This window comes from Thamnophis elegans, chromosome 11 (genome assembly GCF_009769535.1).
Source record: "Thamnophis elegans isolate rThaEle1 chromosome 11, rThaEle1.pri, whole genome shotgun sequence".
Classification (NCBI taxonomy): Eukaryota; Metazoa; Chordata; class Lepidosauria; order Squamata; family Colubridae; genus Thamnophis; species Thamnophis elegans.
In genome coordinates this window covers 33317587-33339670 of record NC_045551.1, presented here as the reverse complement: position 1 = coordinate 33339670, position 22084 = coordinate 33317587, and the positions used below count along the sequence as shown (strand labels likewise).

Sequence of the window (22084 nt, the reverse complement as noted above, 5' to 3'; positions counted from 1 at the left end):
CTACTGTGGGGATCTTGGACACTTAGCAGGGAGCTGCCCCAAGAAGAACAGAAGGGTTGCGCGGACTGCAGCCGTCCCCCAGCAATGCACTATCATGTCAGACAACCAGCACGTTTGTGCGGCCGTGATACCCCGTTCGCACAAGGTAGCGTGCGTTCAGGGGGTGGGGAGTCCCAGGGCGGATGCCCTGCCGAGTAAAGTAGAGAACTCTGACCCTGCGAACTCGCTTCCACCTCGGACTGTTCTACCCGTTGCAGCCTGCTCTGCCGTTTGTCATTCCGTGAGCATGCAGTCTCTGGTACGGGATGCGCAGCGGGGTGATGACTGGGTAGAGCGACGAAAGGCGGAAGTGGGGCCGGCGTCCCCATGGACTTTGAAGGGGGATCTTTTGAAGTGTCGGGGCTGGCTCTATGTTCCCGCAGGGCACATCCTTCGACGGGTGCTCTTGCAGATTCATTGCGCGTCTGCATCAAGACATTGGGGGTTTGTTTGGACGTTGCGCCTGGCCTGCCGTCAATTTTGGTGGCCCCATCTGAAAAATGATGTGCGGAGGTGCATGAAGTCATGTGCCCAGTGCCAATGGGCCAGGTCTGCAAGGAGAACTCCACCAAGATTCCAACCATTGTCGACTCCGGTCCCCGCAGCACTGGACTTTGTTTCTAGGTTCCTGGTGGGGCACCAGTGTCTTGGACCGTCTTCCGTGGAGACCGCCACCACCCCTTCTGGGCCGCACCCTGATCGTCGGAACCTGGGGAAGGGCTCTGCGGGAGGGGATTGCGTGGTGGCTCGGCAGGAGTCGGTGGAGCTGCCGCCAGACTCCGGTGGTGAGGGGGCATATGAGTTGGCCTTGGAGGAGGTGGAGGACTCTGGACAGGGTGTTAGGGCTCGGCCGGAGCTAGTAGAGCTGCCGTCAACCTCCGACAGTACGGGGGCTGGTGGGTCAGCCTTGCAGAGGGTGAAGGACCCAGGACAGGGTGTTAGGGCTCGGCCGCAGCTGTTAGCAACCTCCGACAATAGGGGGGCTGGTGGGTCGGCCTTGCAGAGGGTGAAGGAGCCTGGACAGGGTGTTAAGGCTCGGCTGAAGCGGTTAGAGCTGCCGTCAACCTCCGACAGTAGGGGGGCTGGTGGGTCGACCTTGCAGAGGGTGAAGGACCCTGGATGGGATGTTGACGCCGTGAAGGGCGGAAGGAAACATGCCTCCAGAGGTTTGGGACTCATGAAAAAGGCACCAAGTGAAATGGGGGCGGGTCATCTTGTGGTCACGTCATTCCTACTGCATCCAGACCATCAGAACCCGGGGAATGGGCCCTGCGGTGGGGGATAGTGTTGTGACTCAGCAGATGTCTTCTGTGAGTCTTTTCAGGATACAAGATTAACACTGCAGCTGGGGCTCATGAGTGGCGTGTTCTGGGGATAAAAGGACGGATGGTGCCACGCCCTGGTTGCAGGAGTCAACGTTCCTTGGTTCGTTTAACATTGATTGATCATCAGTCGTGGTTTATGTAAGATACACTTGGAGAAGTGCTTTGTTTTCTGTAACCCTGATTCAAGGCTACACTTGGAGAAGTGCATTGCTTGTAAGGGTTGTTTTGTATTCTGTTATCTGCTTGAAAGAGACTTTATTTCTGTTTATTTTGGGCTCGCAGCCAGTTTGAGCTGAGGACTGATAAAGAGAGTTCCTTTTAAGTTTGTCTGCCTGCCGTTTGTTAACGAGCTGAGAAGGGGGGACAGAACAATTGCTACTTTGGATTTCCCTGGATTTCTCATGAGTCACTTCACAGAGCTGCTTTATTCTGTGTGCCATCCCAGCAGAGGTGTTCCCTGTGCATGCACATGTATGCAGAAGTAGCTGGGAACAGCTTTCAAAGCAGCTGCATTGAGTCTTCTGGAAGATGTGGCTCCTAGCTTAACTCCTTGCTAAGAGTGCTCTGATATCCAGATAGTTTTATATACTGAAATACTAGTTTATAAAAATGTGAACTCTGCCTATGAAGTTCAGAATGCTGTGTAATACAATGACCAATCAAAAGTATTCAGAAGTTTCACTAGCATGGATAGGATGAATGATTTCACATCTTCTGTTCATTCAGGATAATTCTGAAGAATAGGGGGTGGGATACTTAACTGAAACATTAATTTATCAACTGCTGACACCTGTAATATAATTTTCAACACTTTTAACAAACATAGTTTGCTGGTCCAGATACTTCTGTCATTGGGTATCTATTTTATTTGGGGTTCATTTTACTTTTCATTATAATTTACTTTGAATCCAGGTTTAATTGGCCTAACAGTAGAAGTAAGGTAATGATAATATCTGTCCTAGATTATTTTCAGTATTGTAAATAAACTGATACAAAAGAATCCCATCTGACTCTTACCACGGAAGGCATCTTTGACATTCTCATGCCAGTGCTTTGTCCAATCTGGGGCCTACAATTGCCACTAGACAATTGACTTCGAAGTTGGGATTGGATGACATCACACGTCCAAGGTATCTCTGTAGCGGACTTGATTGGGAAAAGATGGATTGAGTGATTTGTTGATTAATTGTCATTCCTGCTATTTTTTTGGCTATAAAGGGAATCTGTCATATCACTGTCGTAATTGTGTTGTAAGAATGAGTGTACAGGATAAATGATCTAATTGCTGTTATATTACCGGAGCTATATAAAAAGCAGTTTCAGGCTTTGAGATAAATTTTTAATGAGAAATTACTAGGTTTTCTGCAGTCTTTCTTTTTGTCTCAGAATCCTGGCATTATGTGCCTTAGTTGAAAAATTGCCTTTTGGTATTTTAAACTATGATGTCTGTAAATGTCATCAGCTTCTGTGATTCATTATTGCAGTGTAATTCATACAGTGATTAGATGGTTCTCACCTTCTAATGGAGGTCTGGGATTATCCAGTTCCTTTCCAGTAATTTGCATTCAATCAGAAGTTTTTAAATTAGGCCTTGCCAAGATTAGCACTTCCCAATAGAGCAGTTTCAGGATAAAATTAGCAGATATACATAGATAGGTCAATGTAGAACATACATAGAGGGATCTGTGGGAGTATTACAGGAAACCAGATTTTCATATGCCAGTGATGGCTAACCTTTTCTGGACCGAATGCCCAAAGGGTGTGTGTGTGTGTATGTATGCACTTATGCACATGCCCACCCCCCCCCCCCAAATGCCATGTGCACAAACATGAGCAGCAGAGACCTAAAGACCAGCTGGCTGGTGGGAGGCATGTGCACATGCATGGTGGAGATGAACTGGGACAATGGCTCATATGCCCACTGAGAGGGCGCTGCATGCCACCTCTGGTAGGTGTGCCATAGGTTCGCCATCACAGCTATATATCATTATTTTTCTATTAATTGTGATTAACCATCAAATGCTTAATTTTAATAGATCAGCTGCTATAAATTGGACAAATAATGCTTTTTGGTATATTTATTTAACTTTTTCCGCCCTTGACATTTTGTCTAATTCAGCATTTCCCAACCTAATGTCTACCCAGATATGTGTGACTTCAGTTCCCCAAATTCTCAACCAGCATGGACTTTGGCTAGACTGAGCTAGGAAGCAATGACTGACTGACTCAATTAGATTGAGCGGAGAGAAGTCTAAGCTCTGCTCACTCAATAAGATCCATGAATGAATTGGATGTCTAATCCACTACTGTTGGTAAAGCATACATATTTATGTTATATGAGCAATCTCAACACTATTTAGTTTTATTCTATAGTGAGCTGAAGTACTGATATAATTTTCCAAATGCTGAAAGTATGGATATAAATTGAGTGACCCAATGCCGCCTTTTCTGCAAATGAGAATGATCTAGTAAAAATATGTTATAAAATCTTCCATATTTGGTACTGTATATCTTGTATTTACAAATTGATATATTTGGAAAGAAATTTTTTTAGAGAGATTAGTTTGAAAAGAAAAAAATGAACCTGATGAAATCACATCAGTGAAAAGTAATATTTTTCAGCACTTTACATAGAACTTGTATTTTCCATCCAGAGTGTTTTGGATTTGGAATTAGTAGCAGACAATTCAATAGAAAAATTTCCACTGAATTCCCGAGTTTTAGAAATTGAAATCTGTTGGATTTAAAACCATTTCAAGTGTTTATTTGACCCACTAGAGCCGTGTTGGCGAACTTTTTTGGCACCAAGTGCCAAAACGGGAACATAGGCGCATGTGCACACCAGAAACTGGAAGCTCAGCTTCCCAGCACACACATGTGCACCAGAGAGCTGCTCTTCCTGTTTCCAGCACTCCCAGCACACAGAGACCCGCTGGCTGGCATGCATGTGTGTGCTGGAACCTGGAAGAGCAACGGGTGATGGCTGGCATGTCATCATCACGAGAGCTTGAAAGAAACAAAAAATTTACTTGATAGCCATCAGTCTCACTTAATTCTGGAAAATGTAATAATTAAACAGTTGGGATATGAATGTGGTTAATATTTGACCTTTCTCCATGTAAGGACAAAATCATTTATGAAAAAAATATATGAAAAAATCACAGCTTAACATAGGCCTTAAAAAATTCAAAATGTTTTCTAATTAAAATAAAATATTTAAGTAGTCCATGGGTAAGCTTGAATAGATAGTTTTAAAAGACGAGGAGGATATATTGTTTTTCATTTAGTATATAACTGATCTAATAGTATTTACTTTCTTTGTGGATGTTTTGGTAGGATTTGTGAACTTGAAGAACTGGGAGAGCTGTCACCTTGCTGGGAAAGTCTTCGTCGGCAAATAGTCACTCAGTACCAAACAATTATTCTGACCTATCAGGACAACATGACAAATCTTCATCAGTATAAAGGTAGATGCTTCAGACATAATTTTTAAGATGGTTTTTGTTGCCTTTTCTTTAGAAGTAAATTGCTGTCTAAGTGTACTCTTTATACAGACCCAATTGCATAGTTTCATAGAAATTGTTTTGTTTGCTTATGTCATTTGGTTTTACCAGGATGGGTATAGAATGTGGAACCTTGTACACTATCCATTACGATCCATACTAGTTTTCTTTGTCCAGGAAGATTGGAAGTGGATATAGAAGAAGAATTCTATAAAACTAATGACAGCTTATGCATTCAGTACAAATGAAAGGCAGTAGAACCACAAAGTAAAATAATAATGGATGTAGTTGCTACAAAAAAAATCACTAAAACATTTTGAAATGCCATTAAAAGCAAAAGAACAGCCGATATATTTGTGTCCAAAATAGATCAGAAATGAGTCTGTATAAATACTAAGGTTGAGGAAGAACAGAAAGAATGCTCTGAATCATACTGGGATTTGTAGCTTACAAAAAATTTGCCTTTTTAAAAATAAATAAATAATTTGTCTTTTTAAAAATTGCATTGTTTATTTCGGTGTTTGCATGGAATTCTAGTTTTTAAACAACAACCCTTTTCTACTAAGCTAGATAGAGCAGGAATAGCTACATGAATATCTTTACAATACTGGACTTCTTCAGTTTTAATCTAACAAGTTTAACTTAAAAAAAAAGAGGAATACAACTAAGGGATGCTGAACATTATAATGAAGTCTACTACATTTCACTCTACTGGCAGTTTTAAACACACTTTGCCCATTGAGGCCACTTCCAGTATTGGAGCTCAGTTGAAGAAGAAATGGTTGGGCAAAATACTGTAACTTTGAGGAGGGATCTGGACTTGTCATTTTTATGACTCTTTTGCCAAGGTCAAGGTTAAAAAAAGTCAAGGTTAAAAAAAAGTTAGGTTTGCCTTTATTGGGACAATGTTTTTTGGTATTCAGCCTCTGTACATCATCACATTGAATTTCAGATGAAACATTCAAGATGTCAGTGGTGAAGACTTTCAGTTTTAATTCAAGGACTTTGACAAAAGTATTTCCATTGATAAGTTCTCATCTAGGCAAGGCCTAACTTAAAATCTTCTGATTGGACTTCCTGGGGGCGTGGCCTGTTGCCGAGGAGGGCTCCACCGAGCTCCTCAGAGATCTGGTCTGTATATCTAAATAAGATCATAGATAGCACCCCTTTTTGGCTAAGAAAGGGGCAGGGAGTAGCTCTGTAGGCTAGGGTCTATTCGTAAGCCACAGCCTTTTTCTTTTTTTGGCTGTGGATAGAGATTAGACCCAGCCGGAGCGGAGCTTTTATCTCCAGCCAGTTCTTCTCAGCTGCCTTTTTTTTTTGGCAGCCCCAGACAGGCTAGCCCCCCCCCAGGACAAAACAAAGTTTTTTTCAAGCTAGAATTGATACGGGCGGGTCCCACCCCTGTGAGATTTATGTTTTTATTACTATCTTAAATACCAGCACCATTTGTCTTAGAGACTTCTTTGTCTAAATGGATTTCAAAATGGCGATTTCTCTCCGTGGATGATTGATAGTGGATATACGTAGCCGGTTTTACCTTCCTGCAGACCGCTCCTTAACAAAATAAACTCTTCTTCTTTGGAAACAGAGGGGAGCAAAGCGCTGCTTACTTGTTTATTTATTATGGCACCCAGGTCAAAGAAGCGCCTTGCTACAAATGTGTCTAAAGAATTTAAAGAATTTTTACTGGAACCACAGCCTTTGTCTCTTATGCCTTCTACTGGAGAACTTTTAACACAGGAATATTTCTTTAAAATGTTTAATGATTTTAAACAAGAAATTAAGGAATTTGTATTGGAACTATATGATGATTTAAAGTCTAAAGTTAATCAAATGAAGGCGAATACGTTTGCAGCTGTGTCTGCCCTGTCAGATTATTCTGCTGAAATAGAGAACAAATTGGAAAGTTTGGAGAAGGCTAATTTTAATTTGACTACCAATATTCAAATTTTACAACAAAAAATTAGAGACACTGAACAACAGCTTATGATGATAAATTTTAATAGGAAGGCATTTGCAATAAGAGTCAGAGGATTCCGTGAAAAGGAGCAAGAGAATCTGAAACAGACCTTTGCTGAAGCCTTCAGCCATGCGGTGGGAAGCCCGGGACTTAATTTTGATTGGCAGATTCGGAAAATCTATCGCCAGAACTCATTGATAGCGGAACAGCGACAGCTCCCGAGGGACATAATTATACATTTCTCTACAAAAGAATCTAGAAACGTGATTGTGCAAAAGTTTCATAACAACAGTCTCCTAGTTGATGACCAGGACCTGATTGTCTTCAAAGATATACCTTTCCAGATGTTGAAAGCAAGAAGGGACTACACCTTTTTAACTAAAGAGCTTAGGAGTCAACAGATTCGATACAGATGGGAGGCCCCTGCCGGCATCACGGTTACATTTGAGAATCAAAGATTTCGTCTTAACTCTGTTTCGGAGGCTCAAGATTTCTACTGTAGGACTTTGAAGGCGGGACTTCCTGACTCACTTGGAAGAGAGGAGAGACAAGCGGAAGAAGGCAAGCGGCAGGCCATGTGGCTGCAAGATGGAGGGGGTAGCCTTTCCTCCCTCGGAGAAGCAGAAAAACGGAGATCGAGAATTTAGACATTTCAAAATATTCGCCAAAGTTAAGGACTGAATGGGGGTTTGAGACCTCTCTCCGGTAGAAAAAGCGGACTAATTCTTATCAGAAGGGAAAGCTGGGTGAAACTACTTTGAGCTAGATTTTAAATTAACGTTAGCATAAATTTGATAGTGGTAAACATTAGACAAGCAAGGGATGAGGGTAAAATATATGTGGAATGATTTACGTTGTTTAAAGCTTATTAGAACAGAAAGCCGGTTGGGATTATCTTAAGATAGGTGTAAAAAGAATGCGGAATGATTTATGTTGTTTAAACTTTGTTAGAAGGGACTATTTTAAAACAGAAGGTTAACTGACTCTTGCTGAAAGTATTATTTGAATATGTGGAATGATCCATGCTATTTAACTTTTATTAGAAGGGAAAGTTGGTTGAAATTGCTTTGAGTTAGATTTTAAACAAATGTTAGCATAAATTTGATAGTGGTAAATATCAGACAAGTAAGGGATGAGGGTAAAATGCATGTGGAATGAACTACGTTATTTAAATCCTATTAGAAGAGAAAGTCGGTTGGAATTATCTTAAGATAGAAGTTGATTTCTGTGTAAAGTAATATTTGATCTACGCTGCTTAACTTTACTAAGAAGGGGAAGCTTGGCTAGATTATTTTGAATTACTGTTTGAAAAGGAGGTTAAGAAAGATCATTTACGCTGTTTAAATTTTACTAGAAGGGAATGCTTGATTACTCTTCTGCAAAGTAATTTGAATATGTGGCATGAACCACGTTGCTTAAATTTTATCGGAAGGGATCATAAGGTTTAGGAAGAGGAACGGGAGAGTCTACAGAAGGTTGGGGTAAATAGCAAAGAAGTAAGAGACGAGAATAAAATATAGATAGAATGATTTATACTATTTAAGCATAGATAAAGATGGGGGGCTGAGATCAACACAAAGAGTGGTTTCTTTTTTTTTCTTTTTTTCTTTTCTCTTTTCTTTTCTCTCTTCTTTTTTTCTGTTTTTCTTTCTTCTGACATATTACTTTTATTTTTTAATCCATATGTATACAAGATATTTTAGACAGAAGGTAGTGCCAGGTGTGGGCCCTGGGAAGTCGGGAGGATTAGGGATGGGGATTTGTGGGGGGTGGGGGTGGGGGGGTGTTAACATAGTCTTAATAAGAACAAGAATGTATTTATATACGGTGGTTCTTTTTTTTCTTTTATTTTTTTTTTCCTTGGTTCATTTTACTTTTATCAGATCAAACAACACTCGAATAAAGGCATACACCAAGGAGGGAGGTAGAGGGAAAGAAGAGGGAGGAGTAAGGAAGGCGTAAGGGGAATGTAAGGAGGGTGTGTGGGGAGTAAGGGGAGAAGGAAGGCTTGAGGGGAAAGGGAAGTAGGAGGGGAGTGTTAGAGGGAGAAAGGAAAGTTGGAGGGGGTAGATGGGGTGTATGGAGGATGGAAGGGTTAGGTGGGGTTGCGAATGATGAGTTGTGTTTCCTTTTTTTGTTCGTTTTATCTCCTTTTTTTTTTCTTTTCTTATAGTAAATACCCTGTATATAAGTGATTGCAAATGGAATGTGAAAAATGAATAAAATATATTTTTTTAAAAAAATAATCTTCTGATTGAATGCAAACTACTGGAATAGGGGCGAATATTCCCAAACCTCCATTATAGTCCAAATATATACAGTTTATAGTTTATAGTTTTATTGAACTTGTATGCCGCCCTATTCCCCGAGAGGACTCAGGGCGGCTAACAAACTAAATAGGGGAAAGGGGAAAAACAAAAAACGAAAAGACAGACAAATACAAACAGATTAAAAATTCATCAACAGCCGCAACAATTCTAGTGGGGCTGGGAACTCATCAGCCCCAGGCCTGCCGGAACAGCCAGGTTTTAACGGCTTTGCGGAAAACCTGAAGGGTGGCGAGGGTCCGGATCTCCATGGGGAGATCATTCCAGAGGGCTGGAGCAGCCACAGAGAAGGCCCTCCCCCGGGGGGTCGACAAACGACACTGGCTAGTTGATGGAATCCGGAGGAGGCCTAATCTGTGGGATCTAATCGGTCATGAGGAGGTAATTGGCAGAAGGCGGTCTCTCAAGTACCCAGGTCCGATACCATGTAGGGCTTTAAAAGTAATGACTAGCACCTTGAAGCGCATCTGGAGTCCAATAGGCAGCCAGTGCAGCTCGCGGAGGATAGGTGTGAAGTGGGTGTACCGAGGTGCACCCACAATAGCTCACGCGGCTGCATTCTGGACAAGCTGCAGTCTCCGAATGCTCTTCAAGGGCTGCCCCATGTAGAGCGCATTAGAGTAGTCCAGTCTTGAGGTCACAAGGGTGTGAGTGACCGTTCTGAGTGCCTCCCGGTTCAGGTAGGGACGCAATTGGTGCACCAGGCGAACCTGGGCAAATGTCCCCCTGGTCACAGCTGACAAATGATGCTCTAAAGTCAGCTGTGGATCCAGGAGGATTCCCAAATTGCGAACCCTGTCTGAGGGGGCGTATAATTTCACCCCCCAGCCTGAGAGTTGGAATACAAGGCCAATTATTGGGAGGGAAAAACAGCAGCCACTCAGTCTTGTCGGGATTGAGTGCAAGCTTGTTCACACCCATCCAGACCCTAACAGCCTCCAGGCACTGACACATCACGTCAACCGTTTCACTGAGTTGGCACGGGGCGGACAGATACAATTGTGTAACGTCCACATATTGGTGGTATTTTATCCTGTGCCGCCGAATGATCTTACCCAGTGTCTTCATGTAGATGTTAAACAGGAGTGGGGACAGGACTGAACCCTGCGGCACCCCATACTTAAGGGGCCTAGGGGTCGATCTCTGCCCTCCATCCAACACCGACTGCGACCTGTCCGAGAGGTAGGAGGAGAACCACCGAAGGACGGTGCCTCCCACTCCCACTTCCCGCAACCGCCGCAGAAGGATACCATGGCCGATGGTATCGAAGGCTGCTGAGAGGTCAAGGAGCACTAGGACAGAGGCATAACCCCTGTCCCTGGCTCTCCAGAGTTCATCGATCAGCGCGACCAAAGCAGTTTCCGTGCTGTAGCCAGGCCTGAATCCAGACTGAAAGGGGTCTAGATAATCGGTTTCATCCAAGGACCGCCGGAGCTGAGAGGCCACCACTTTCTCAACAACCTTCCCAACAAAGGGGAGGTTGGAGACTGGACAGTAGTTACTTAGAATGGCTGGATCCAAGGACGGCTTCTTCAGGAGGGGTCTCACCACCGCCGCCTGATTCTACAATGTCCTTGACATTTAGCCATTAATCATACAAAAAGATGGATGTCAGGTCTGATTTGTCATTAAACTGGTGATTCTGAAGATCTCTTCAAATTTTATTTATTTATTTGAGTTTGATAGCTACCTACCTTAACAGGGTGGTAGGTACAACTCTGGGCAACATGCATCTTATGACTTAAAACAATTTAAGTAAAAGAATACAAAATAAATATATATATGGCACCAAGTAAAAACTATTACTATGGATGGGAATACAGCTGGAACCTTACTATACTCAGAGCCCTAGACCCTGGACTTACAACCAAGTCTTCATGACCTTACAAAAAACCAAGATATCTGAAGGCAGAATATCGGGGCTGCGGCAGAGAAGGCACATTTCCAGAATGCTAGCTTTGCCAGGTTGATGAAAACATTTCTACTAAAATAAAGGGAAATACAATCAAAAAATGGAAAGGCTTTGCAGAATGAAACTTAAAGCAGCACATCAAGGATGGATGAGTATTGTTGCAAAGAAATGCTTTGTTCGCATAAGCTTTAATCATATAAGCAAAATCCTAGAACCAACATTTTATAATGTTAACATTTTCAAATAGATGACAATAAGTATGCCCAGTTTTGGAATTATAAGGATTCAAGGCAAAAGAGCATTATTCTTTTTTTGTGTGTGTCTTTTATTAGTCAGCGTTCAAATTTTTTCACATTGCTTTTAAAGGACTAAGTCGAAATTATGAAATTTGGCAGATCTTTCCATTTATTCTCTAAATATTTAAGCCTTTAAGATGTACCATTGCTATTATGTCCTGTACATTTTTTTAAAAAGTCTTACAGTATTCTAAAATTATCTTCATGCTTTTACAATCAGTTTTACAAAAATATTCTGCGTTTCTCTAGTCCAAAATACTTTATAGACAGCACTAAAACAGTATCTTAAAGGCATATTTTCTCTATTTACTTTATTGAAAGCAACGTATCGACTACATTTATTTTTCCATCAAAAAGTATATTGGAAACTCTTAGATAGTTGTTTAATCCATATTCCTGTTACATTTCAAGCTCATCAGAGAATGAACTAAGATTGCAATGGACAATTTGGTGAATACAAGTATAATCACTAGCACTGAGGTTATCCAGTTTGGGTAATGAAACAAACAACCAAGTTCAGAAACCATCAAACAGTCCATAATTCAATCTTGTTTTCTATTGGAAAAATAATTATGTAATGTGAGAGATTGTAATGGTGGTTATTAACTACAACATCTGGAAGTAAGTCTACCTTCTTTTAAACAAAAGAAATGACACCCCAACAGTTTCCCATGAGGATCGAAATTGGAAGCATGACTCTTCATTGTGACGTGATTAAATATAGGAAATACAATTGCTGATCTATTTATCATTTTGTTATTGTTCTTTATGGTCATTATTCTTTTCTGTTCATTAATTATTATATTTCTGTGAAGTGAATATATAAACATTGATCTTTTTCAATTCATTTCTCCAGGACCATCATTCAAAGCGAGTAGTCTGAAAGGTGATAAAAAGCTTGAATTCATGCCCACAAATTTACATATACAACGAATGAGAGTCCAGGATGATGCAGGATCAGGTATTCTTATGCTTCTTAATACATTTTATACTTATATTATTAGCAAGCACTGTTCCCTCTAAGGTGCGCGCCTGCGCGGCCGCGCACCTCGCAAGAAAAGCCCGCGCAGCAGATTCTATCTGCCGCGCAGTTTTCTGTAAAGCAAACGTGGGGAAGTTCTTTGCAGGCGCCTAGAACTGGCCGCCTGCAAAGGACCTCCCCAGACTTGTTTTGATGAGCCGCCAGTCCTCTTGCTTCTTCTCCTTCACCAGCAAAGCTCCCGCAGTGGTGCCTCTCCCTCCACGCGGAGCACCTGAGCTGGCCCCTGCGTTATCCCTCCCCCTTCCTCCTCTGCCGTGCTTTTGAGGCCGCGGGAGCTAGTAGGAAAGCGGCGGAGGTGGAGGCGGCAGCAGGGATAACCCAGAGCCCAGCTGAGCTGAGGTGCTCCGAGCGGAGTCAGCTGGGCTCTGGGTTATCCCTGCCGCCGCCTCCACCTCCGCCGCTTTCCTACTAGCTCCCGCGGCCTCAAAAGCACAGCAGAGGAGGAAGGGGGAGGGATAACGCGGGGGCCAGCTCAGGTGCTCCGCGTGGAGGGAGAGGCGCCGCTGCCATGGGCGGGGACGCCAGCGGGAGCTTTGCTGGTGAAGGAGAAGAAGCAAGAGGACTGGCGGCTTTGAAATGCAACCCCCTGGTCCCGCCGGCCGCGGATTTGATTCGGCGTAAGTGGGGCCGAACACATGCTGAGCCGACTTTGCGCAGTGAGGCGGAGTAATTCAAACTCCCCCCAAAGAACGTTTGTGTGTGTGTGTGTGTGTGTGTGTGTGTGTGTGTGTGTGAGAGAGAGAGAGAGAGAGAGAGAGAATTGGTTCAAAATTGGTGGCCAAAGGAGTGGAGGGAGGGAGGGAAGGAAGGGAGGGAGGGAGGGAGGAAGGAAGCCCTGCCCCCTGTGAAAAAAACTGAACATGGAGCAGTGAATGAATAAACCATAAAAGCAACAAACAGTTAATGCGTAAGTAAGCTGAGGAGCAAGTTCTCAACTAAGGAAGAAATATAAGAAAGAAATATAAAAAGCTCAATATGCCAAAACACTTATTTTAGTCTTCATTTAATTACTTGTATTGTAGTCTGATGTAACATCTTTTTAAAGTTAACGTTAGTTAGAAAAGATAGGGTACAAAACTTAAATAATAAAAAAATTGTACATTCATTTTGAAAAATAAATGCAAGACTTGATTAATTTCATATCTTTATTTAAAATAGTTTTGGCATGGCATATGATTTTATTGACTCAGTTGGAAATGATGTGGATGTTGTATCTGATTCTGAGGTATATATATTCTTAAGTAACATAACATATAGCATATTGTCCAAACTTGCTAGACTATTTAATTGATCTTACTACTTTAAAGGGGGAGAGTTTTTTATGTTGCATTTATATATTATATTTATTACATTTATATTCCACATTATATATTTGTATTGTTATTTTAGTGTATATTGTCAATTTCGATAGATATTAGATTGATATATCAATACTGATTTTAATCATACTAAATAACAATTACTGCTATTATTTATCAGCATTACATATTTACAGTTTTTAATATTGAGTTAGTCATATTTTAGAATAATAGCGTTATTTTTTAATAGGATAATTGGCAAAATCTAATTCACATGTGATGGGTTGCATTCCAAAGGAATGTGAGAGGACAGGTTGCCTGCAAAATGCCAGGACCCAGGACCCTGTTGGTGCCATGTCTCTCTCTAGCCAGTCTAACAATCTAAAAGCTGAGCAGAGAGCCTTTTTTTTTCAGGGTGAGGGGAAAAGTATAGTGTTTGAGTGGCACTTTTCATGTCTGGCATTCATCGGGCTGAAACCTCGCTCGCAATTGGCGCTTGACGCTTGGAAGGTTGCGCAAATGTCCAGCAGACGCGACAGCAGTTCAAACTGTGGCTCTCTTAGGTGCTCAGGCATGAAACTGTGCAGCTCACACACTATACTTTTCCGCTCACACTGAAAAAAAATTAGAGGGAACATTGTTAGCAAGGTTGGTTCTCCACGTATGAATCTTTATTTTTCATTAGCAACATGATACATTTAAGTTTTCAGAAGAAGAAAAGTCTTTAGAGTCTAATGAAAATTAAGCTTGTCTGGAATATTTCTGAAATGGAAGGGTCAGGAAATGAAATATTATTGACTGGTTAGATCCCTGAGTAGGAATTTTTGCTGTTGTAGAGTCCACTTCTTGTTTCTTTCTTTTAAAGAAAACATATTTTGGTCTTGGCTTCTTTTGCTCATATGAGTTAGGTGCCCTTTGTTCTTGGTTTTCTTTCTTTACCTTAGGGTAAAGAAAATGAGAGATTTGGAAAAGGTTATATATTTTGTTTCCTGAATAAAGAGGTTGGAAGTATATTGTATATTTGCTGGTTAGAACAAGTGGCTTGTGCTGAAAAGTGATGAAGAAGGTTGCAAAAACTTTTAAACACCAAGGAATGGATACCTGTAATCCTTGAGTTTCAATAGTTCACTTAGTGGATGTTTACACGATAACATCCCCCCAAGTATTTACGACTCAGTCCCAAAATTACAAATGTTGTAGCACCACAACAATTATTCACACTTACAAACAACTGTAGAGGCACTGCAACATTCACCCTACCTATCCCGCTCCCAACAGGTCTCCACAATTGCTTCCCTCTTCCCATCCTGACTCACCTTGTGAAACTCTGTCTCCTCTCTGCCATGGTTTCTTTGAGAACAGGACAATTTCGCTTCCAGCATTTGATTGCCTTGCAAATATTTTGCGCAAAGACTAGAAACCGTCATCTCATGGGACTTCAGGGTACAAAATCACGGCACCCAGAAATTTGCAGTTTCCATGCAAAATGTTTGCAAGCTGACGGGATGCTTTGAGGCAGTGCGATTTCGCTCCCTCAAAGTGTCCCACAGCTGAGTGGCTAGAGAGAAGACAGCTTGCTAGATCTTCGCTAGGTAAGTGACCTGCTACGGCAGGATGGGGGAGGGAAGCAATTGTAGGGAGCATGAGGTATTTCATTGGGTTGGTGGGTTGGTGAGGCCTTTAGGCAGGTGGCCTGTTCCATCAGTAGGCTCTCCATGGCCTTCCTCACCTTGAAGTACTTCATGTACACTTAATGAGCCTCACATTTGATTAGCGAATGCGTGAGCGAAAGGAAGGAGTGATCCCATTCAACCTATGAGATTTACTCCCATGAACCCTTGAGTTACGAATGGAATGGGCAGGCTCCATTACATTTGTAAGTCAAGAATTACCTGTACTTGGCAGGAAATCTTGATATTTTAATTGAGAGATATTGATAGTACTTAGCATTCTCCTAAACAGTGATACTAACTGCAGCTTTCTGTGGCCTTTGCCATTTACAAATTATATTATTCTGCTTTTCATTGGAGGGAAATCAAATATCCCAGATAAATCTAAATTGTGTTCATATTCAAGTGATAAAAATCCCCGGTTTAAACTGCATTATTTTAACCCATCTTTTTACAAAGTATAATAAAATTGAAATTTTTGCTAGGGTAGGCCTGTTCAAAATTTTGCATACTTTCCAATGGAAGAAAATGACCATCTTTGCAAAAAAATGTTCATGTGTAGCCATCTTCTCCATTGAGCACCTTACAGAGAAGTACAAGTTGATTTAGAAAGTCTATGCTGACTTTCTTCATGAACAAATATAAATTTCTCTTACATAATTCCAAGGCCAAATGAATAATGTTTTAATAGTTACATTCTTGGCAGGTATTGTTATACACATGGAGACTGTCCGCATCTTACTCACTAATCAGTTCTCACATCCTTGTGTATTTCCAGTGATATTCTGTGGCCTATAACAAAAATGCAAGAAATGGCATGCCGTTTAGTAGAATGGAAAGTCTTATAATTCATACATTTATTGAATTTCCTGTACTAGAAATAACTGATGCAGAAATGTCACTTTGTATTTGATTTAAAGATACCTTAATGCAATTCTCAGAAATTTTAAAGAGTTTATAAACTTTCTAGAGAGTGTTGTTGGTTCTTTAAAATATGGTTGTTGTTGGTTTTTTTGCATATTTGCATTCTAGGACAGCTGACAGTAATTCTCATGGTGTCTTTTCCCCTGTCATTTGTAATATTTAGATGAGAATTATGACATTGTAACTATAGGAGCACCAGCAGCGCACTGCCAGGCATTTAAATCTGGAGGTTTGCGGAAAAAGCTACATAAATTTGAAGATGCAAAGAAACAGTAAGTGGCATGTTGAACACACACTTTTTTTGGTGACTCTAGTTTTGTAAAAAACAGAATGTCATTCCTTCTTTTCTCTTTTATCCACACATAGAAAGTTTCAACCACATAGCAAGTAGAGATACCTTTTGTGAAGAATTTAGAAAAATGATTTCCCTTTTTAAATTGATCAATGTATGTTAGCTTTTAGCAGATTTTTCTATTTAATCACATATAAAAGCTGATTAATCATGCATTGGTTAGAGACTTCCCTTGAAATTTTGTGCAAGATTTTTTGATCAGAGTAGCTGAATTTTCAAAGAGGTACTTCCTCCAGATCCCCCTCTGTTCCTGGTGCTGTTGTTTTACACACACACACTGCCCATTTGAAGTTTTTTTGGGTCACCCCCTCAAGAGGGGGAAGCACCTTGTTGACCTTGTCTGAATTTAGAAATAAAGAGGGTTGGCTTTTTAGTACTTAGATGAGAGAATGGCCAGAAAATACCACATTGTAAGCTAGACTGGGATTTTTTTTTTTTTTAAAAAGGAATATTTTTGAAGAAGGCAAAGTTTAAACAATTTCTTCTATGTGCCTTCAGATTACATGGATTACAGCCCAATTAACTAATATTGCTTTTTACTACGTTACTTATTCAAGAGCAGACAGAACACTTTTCTCCATTTTTTTTATTTATTTTTTTGCTGTTGAGATGAATGATTCCATGTTTATTTCATTCTTTTTGCAATTTGGAGGTCTGATGATTCTGTGTGGCTAACAATTAAAAAAGAAAGAACATGCTAAAAAGAAAAACAGGTTTATGTTCGTTTTGTTCACACAATTCTGATCCTGTGACCTTCTCCCGATAGAAACTGTAGCGTAAAACAGAAACATGTATGCCCATAAAGAAGAGAGGTATGGAGTCAGGTGTTATTAGATGTATAAAGGATAGTATTCAAAGCCATAGAAGGAGGCAGAGTTCAAGTGGATAACCTTAATAACTTTTGTAACTGATTTTTATATATGACATTATTTGAAACTTGAAAACACTCTTCTGCAATTTCCCTACTTTCTAGATGGAAAGAAGTTTAAAAGATACAGCAATGGGTCCAAAACAGGACACATGGATATACTAGATCTTTTACAGATTTGAAATAAGTGCTAGTACTGCTTTTGCTTGAGCAGAGAAATTAATTTATCCTTTAATTTTATCTTTTTGGATATCAGAGATTTTAACCAATAATGAGAACATGTAAACACTGGAACCATTATGCTTGTCAAACATTCTATAACTTGCAGATTCTGTTAAAAGTTCAGGGTATCTTGGCTAAAGAAGGTTGAAGAAAAATATCCTAGAAGATTCTTAAAAGCTGAAATATCCTATTGTACCATTAATATATCATTTTCTATTATTTTCAGGAGTAGAGTAATTCTGCCTTAGCTACAGTATATTGCCTTTATAGTCTTAATTTAAAAAGAGAGAATTCACAGGAACAAAATAGTTGGACACGTCTAGAATCTAGATAGATGTTTTGTTGCTTTAAATGCTGCCAAATCAGATACAGTTTTCCATCCACAATACATGACCAGTAAACAATAATATTCTAAAGTTAGTAAGTCAGAATTAAATTTAGGCTGACACTTCCTATCTGCACTTTATTTTAGTTTTATATCTTAAATCACTGCTTATTTTAGTCTGTGTTACTTGCATAACTTTTAATAATAGCTACAGAAAAAAAGTCATCTACCAGGCAGTCAATCCAGGGGTAAATTTTCCCTTAGAAGGACCATATTTAGAAAAATCACAATCTGCATATTATTTGATTGTGTTTCTTCAAGTAACTTAGTTGCCATATTAATTGCTTCTGTTAAAATAATCAAAATAGCTTTTTAGATAAGCTATATCTAAAGATCTGTGCATATTTTGTCTTTTTGACATCTTGTAATATATGTCATGTTTGTATTCCTGTGCTTACATTTGTAGGCAGTGTGACCATTTTTCATATCCAGTGAAACTCTGTTCTGAGATCAGTTAATTCTTAATTATGGTCAATGACCAGAATTCCACTTAAAAAGCTAAAAATTTAAAATTTAAAAATAAAAGTAGATATAACCAAAGCTAAATAATTAGTAAGATTCATTACAGCAGGATTTATAAACAGTAAAAATGCGACTATATCCAAAGAAACTTAATCATGTTGATAGGCTAGTAGCAATTGTACAAAATATAGTTCTGAATATTTGTTTGAGATACAGATGTCATCATTCAACCAAGGTGGAGGTTACATGTTTACTGTTAATTTTATATTTTTCTTTTTTCTTTTATTTTTCTTCTTGTGATTTTTTTTATTTTGTAGTTTATATTTTATTTTTGGGAAAAATAAAAAATAATACTCTGAATAAACTGGTTATTTGGATAATAAGGAGAATATAAATGTCACCCTTAAATGACCATGCATTTTTATGAAATAAGGATTCTGAAACTATATTTAACTGATTATGATAGTGGCTTTTGAGTATTGTACACTATTGTTTATTTGATTTGTTGCAATATATGCACTACTGGAAAGCAGTGTGCTTTTAATATTAAACACACTCTGTTGGTGTAAATAGTTTTTCTCAACTTTGGCATCTTTAAGATCTGTGGACTTCAACTCCCAGACTTCCCCAGCCAGCCTGGGGAATTCTAGGAGCTGAAGTTCACCTATCTCAAAATTGCCAGGGATGAGAAACACTGGTGTACAGCACGAGTTTGTGCTTTACCATTACAGGCATCTCTTACAAAAATACTATCTTTTTGAGTCCTGGAAATTGCCTATACATTACTGAAACATCAAGGTTTACATTAAAAAAATTTTTAATAAATAAAACGGATACACTTTCTGTTTCAGACATACCAGCTATTTTTGAATGACAATAAGAATGGCAATAAGAAATGCCATTAACTGGAACACATGCCAACATTTTACTCCAGTTGGCATGTACTGAGTTTAAAATCTTTTCTTAAATTCCATCAGTTTTGTGAAGAGATGCCTAGCATATAGCTTGCTTATTATATTTAGATAGAGTAAGTAGGTAGTAATTGGGTGACTTGGACCTACCACCCCTTTAACATTGGTGATTGAACTATTTTACCTTTGGAAGATCATCTTGATAGTTTGGACACAGAACACAGATAGTTTGGATCTCCATATCACCTTAAATTTTAAAATTTAAAACTGTAAGCAGAGTTAGATCATTGGTAGTAGCATTACCATTTATTGGTTGGAAAATGAGATTAAGGATCTCTGAAGGAATGGCAGAAGGGCAGTCAAGGAGGGACTCAAATTCATTAGGGTATATACTGAATGTCTCATAAAAATATCTATGTGTTCTATCAGTCATTTATACATTTTTTGGTGGGGTCTTATAACATTTTAGGAGACATTTACCATTTTGCATACTTTTTGTTTTCCTCATCTGCTTCATACAAACACAGCATTATTAAGAAGTATTAAAGCAATTAACATTTATCTAACATCATTTGGCTTTTGATATTTGCTTAAAGGCTAATTTTCTTTTGGTTTCTTTTTTTTTAGCAGTTTTGAGGAAAGTTGGTGAGTTTTCTATTTCTGAGCTAGCACAGCTTTCTTCCTTTTCTAAAGCAGACAATGTATTAACAGGGTGTATTTTATGATTGTATCCTGACTTCGCTAATTTGCTTCATTAAATAAATGTTTAGTGCGGTATTTCGTAGGCATCAATTTGTTATCTTCATCTGCATTATTTGCTTTATCAATGAACAGCTAACATTTAAAAATAACCTTTAGAATACAATTTAAGAGAGATTTGGAAATATTAAATGTATAACTGCTCATCCCTGGAAAAACTAAAATAATCAAATACTGCTTGAATACTTTTACTTTAGGGGAAAGAGAAAATAGTTTGATTGGACCTAGTTTTAAGAAGTGTTTATTTGAAAAGGAGATAGTAGACACCAAGCTTATTTTGTTAAAAATTGCAGTGTTAAGGATGAAAATGCCTTCATATTAACTCATCTAGCCTGGAAGCCATTACCCTTATCATTCAGATATTTTTAGGTCAGTGGTATGATGTTGCTAAAACATTTAACCACATTACTACGTGATCCTAGACATTAAAGGAAATTCTGTCAACTATGTTTAGACTCTAGTGATTAGGTATTTCTAGTATTTATCCTAGGGGTGTGGCAAAGAGGCTAGTAGCAGTTTATTGAATATATGCCTCTGATTTATTCATTTTATGCCCACAAAGTGGCTCATTTTTAAGATAAGGGTTCAGCTTGTATACAAGAGGTTTACATAGATTTGGATCAGATATGAACTAAAACTTTAATCCATGCACATGAATTGACAGTTATACTTCCAAGCATTAGATAATTGGCCTATGTATCCATGGAACTACACTGTTATGTTTGTAAGATTGTGACCTTGGGTCTTTAATAGCAAAAGTTGGACTGCTTTAGTCTACTTAATCCTAATTTAAAAAAGAAATAAAATTTTGGGGGGAGATGGAAAAAATGTTTTCCAGTTAAAAGTCAGTGAAGGATGATAGCTGTTCATTTGGGGAAATGGTCATGAGAAGCTAATCGAATTGTTTCCTTTGATTCTAGCAAAAGATTTGTTTTGCTTCTTTTTTGAGAATGAGTCTAACACAAATAATGCTGCATGTAGTTTGCTACTGTATATAGATTGATTCTGCATGATGTCTCTCTTTCAAATAAGATGCATATATTGCTATAATAAAATATTAAAAATATTTAAATATGATAAAAATATTTAAAAGCCTGAGCTTTAACTGTAGATCTGTCCTTAAAATAAACAATCTGTATCACATTTTAAAGAAAACTCCTATAATAATTTTGAAGTTATTCTAAAAATAAAAAGACACATTTTTCCTTTTTTTCCCCTTTTTTAAAAAATTACAGTCTAAATCCTTTCTTCTGAAAATGTATTTTTCCAGATAGCTGAACAAAGCTTTGGTTAAAAGCTTTTAAATTGTTATCTAGATTCTTTCAAAGATAGATTAAAAGTTTATTAAAAGGAAGAGATGTTGTTTCAAGTTTCATACTACCAAAAACATTTTTAGACAATTTCCTGCTTCAATTTTATATTGGAAGCTGATTCTGAAAACTTGCATTGTTTCTGAAGCATTGTCTTATGCTAAATGAAAGCATTTTGTTAAATAAATCTGTTTTGCTGTGAATGAATTAGACAACTGGTAATCTGAAATTTGCAGTGGGACATTAGAAGGAAGCTATCTGCCAAGAGAAAGGAATTAGCCTACCATTTTTACTTTTCCAGGGACATTGTATAAACTACTAAGATGCTACTCTCCAGCAACAATAGATGGTAGAGTATATATCTGGATTTACAAAAACAAATCCAGATATATGGAAGGAAAAGAATGTCAAATAGCTTACTATAAATCTATCTTGAGTTACGTTTGGCTAGTCTTTTAAAATAGTGCAAATCTGAGTTTATTAAGCAGGATTCTGACGTTGGCAAGAAGGTTAAAA

At 38.9% G+C, this 22084-nt stretch overlaps 1 protein-coding gene across 8 annotated transcripts in view; it reads left to right on the top strand.

Annotated features, from left to right (window-relative positions):
* Positions 1-22084, top strand: part of INPP4A (inositol polyphosphate-4-phosphatase type I A) — a 122593-nt gene that overhangs the window by 62058 nt on the left and 38451 nt on the right. For 5 of the 8 annotated variants that reach the window (XM_032226339.1, XM_032226342.1, XM_032226337.1 and 2 more), the window contains exons 12-15: positions 4701-4831; positions 12222-12326; positions 16463-16571; positions 20127-20144. In XM_032226339.1, the coding sequence (XP_032082230.1) occupies positions 4701-4831; positions 12222-12326; positions 16463-16571; positions 20127-20144 (363 nt within the window). The remainder of the gene's footprint in view (positions 1-4700; positions 4832-12221; positions 12327-16462; positions 16572-20126; positions 20145-22084) is intronic. The other 3 variants (XM_032226340.1, XM_032226343.1, XM_032226338.1) reach the window with 1 other exon arrangement.